The sequence below is a fragment of the Oncorhynchus kisutch genome, unplaced genomic scaffold (assembly GCF_002021735.2).
Source record: "Oncorhynchus kisutch isolate 150728-3 unplaced genomic scaffold, Okis_V2 Okis04b-Okis11a_hom, whole genome shotgun sequence".
Taxonomy (NCBI): domain Eukaryota; kingdom Metazoa; phylum Chordata; class Actinopteri; order Salmoniformes; family Salmonidae; genus Oncorhynchus; species Oncorhynchus kisutch.
This window is the reverse complement of record NW_022261981.1, coordinates 10,088,087-10,090,586: the sequence shown is the minus strand read 5'-3', so window position 1 is coordinate 10,090,586 and position 2,500 is coordinate 10,088,087. Positions and strand designations below refer to the sequence as shown.

At 44.5% G+C, this 2,500-nt stretch overlaps 1 protein-coding gene across 2 annotated transcripts in view; it reads left to right on the top strand.

Annotated features, from left to right (window-relative positions):
• adam9b (ADAM metallopeptidase domain 9b) overlaps window positions 1-2,500 on the top strand; it is a 45,609-nt gene that overhangs the window by 19,965 nt on the left and 23,144 nt on the right. For both annotated transcript variants that reach the window (XM_031813159.1, XM_031813158.1), the window contains exons 10-11: window positions 1-72; window positions 2,112-2,242. The exon at window positions 1-72 is cut by the window's left edge and continues 19 nt beyond it. In XM_031813159.1, coding sequence (XP_031669019.1) covers window positions 1-72; window positions 2,112-2,242 — 203 coding nt within the window. The remainder of the gene's footprint in view (window positions 73-2,111; window positions 2,243-2,500) is intronic.

Sequence of the window (2,500 nt, the reverse complement as noted above, 5' to 3'; positions counted from 1 at the left end):
TCGGGAGGGATCCTGGGCATGGCATTCGTGGGCACAGTGTGTTCGATGTCCACCGCTGGAGGAATCAATGTGGTTAGTAGTGATAGGTTTGGATCCTAAGCTTCATGTATTATTCATCATTAGATGTAGTATTCATCACTAGGTATATAGTATTCACCGGTAGGTATATAGTATTCACCGGTAGGTATATAGTATTCACCGGTAGGTATATAGTATTCACCGGTAGGTATATAGTATTCACCGGTAGGTATATAGTATTCACCGGTAGGTATATAGTATTCACCGGTAGGTATGTAGTATTCACCGTGGGTATGTAGTATTCACCGGTGGGTATGTAGTATTCACCGGTGGGTATGTAGTATTCACGGTGGGTATGTAGTATTCACCGGTGGGTATGTAGTATTCACCGGTGGGTATGTAGTATTCACCGGTGGGTATGTAGTATTCACCGGGTAGGGGTATGTGTATTCACCGGTGGGTATGTAGTATTCACCGGTGGGTATGTAGTATTCACCGGTGGGTATGTAGTATTCACCGGTGGGTATGTAGTATTCACCGGGGTATGTAGTATTCACCGGTGGGTATGTAGTATTCACCGGTGGGTATGTAGTATTCACCGGTGGGTATGTAGTATTCACCGGTGGGTATGTAGTATTCACCGGTGGGTAGGGGTATGTAGATTCACCGGTGGGTATGTAGTATTCACCGGTGGGTATGTAGTATTCACCGGTGGGTATGTAGTATTCACCGGTGGGTATGTAGTATTCACCGGTGGGTATGTAGTATTCACCGGTGGGTATGTAGTATTCACCGGTAATTAATCATTGTAACCTAGACAGGACCCTACACCTAGCAGACTAATCATTGTAACCTAGCCAGAGGACAGGACCCTAACACCTAGCAGACTAATCATTGTAACCTAGCCAGCTAGTACCATCTGAGGCTGTGGTTGTTAGTGTTGTGAGGTTGTCAGCCACCTGATAGGTCTAGATTATTCATGAGTCAGTCAGATGTAGAAGACAATAGTGCAGTTTGTTCTCAGACACACCATGACATCCTCCCAAATGGCACCCTATCACATGGCACCCTATCACATGGCACCCTATCACATGGCACCCTATTCCCTTTTAAAACACTACTTTTTTACCCGGAGCCTTGATCAACAGTAGTGCACTATATAGGGAATAAGGTTCTATAGGGCTCTGGTCTAAAGCAGTGCACTATATAGGGAATAGGGTTCTATAGGGCCCTGGTCTAAGGTAGTGCACTATATAGGGAATAGGGTTCTATATGGCTCTGGTCTAAAGTAGTGCACTATAAAGGGAATAGGGTTCTATAGGGTCTGGTCTAAAGTAGTGTACTATATAGGGAATAGGGTTCTATAGGGCTCTGGTCTAAAGTAGTACACTATATAGGGAATAGGGTTCTATAGGGCTCTGGTCTAAAGTAGTGCACTATATAGGGAATAGTGTTCTATAGGGCTCTGGTCTAAAGTAGTGCACTATATAGGGAATAGTGTTCTATAGGGCTCTGGTCTAAAGTAGTACACTATATAGGGAATAGGGTTCTATATGGCTCTGGTCTAAAGTAGTGCACTATATAGGGAATAGGGCTCTATAGGGTCTGGTCTAAAGTAGTGTACTATATAGGGAATAGGGTTCTATAGGGCCCTGGTCTAAAGTAGTGCACTATATAGGGAATAGGGTTCTATAGGGCTCTGGTCTAAAGTAGTGCACTATATAGGGAATAGGGTTCTATAGGGCCCTGGTCTAAAGTAGTACACTATAAAAGAAATAGGGTGCCATTTGGGACCCATTAATAACACAGGAGTTAATCTGCTATGCAAATGTAAACAGGTAAAACCAGTCCACGATGACGAAGCACAGAGTCTTTGTGTCATTCCACAGATTCTTCTTCGTGTGGTAATGTACCTTGTGTAATACCATGTTCCAAAGGCTCCTACTAACATTTTATAATATTCAGAGGGTTTTTTCCCAGCTCCTTTTGTGCTTTTTGGTTTAAATCAATTGTCATTTTCTCCTCTAAACACATATATATATTTTTTTTAACCATTCCACATCTGAACAGCATGTGGTCTTCTATCTCCACAGTATAGTGATGACAATCTGGGCTACGTCTCTACTGTTGTGGCCCACGAGATGGGCCATAACCTGGGCATGAATCACGACAACGGCCGCTGTAGCTGTAATGGAGGGAGCTGTATCATGGCTGCCTCGGCAACGTAAGTAAAGTACTGGGCCTCGACTGTAGCTGTAATGGAGGGAGCTGTATCATGGCTGCCTCGGCAACGTAAGTAAAGTACTGGGCCTCGACTGTAGCTGTAATGGAGGGAGCTGTATCATGGCTGCCTCGGCAACGTAAGTAAAGTACTGGGCCTCGACTGTAGCTGTAATGGAGGGAGCTGTATCATGGCTGCCTCGGCAACGTAAGTAAAGTACTGGGCCTCGACTGTAGCTGTAATGGAGGGAGCTGTATCATG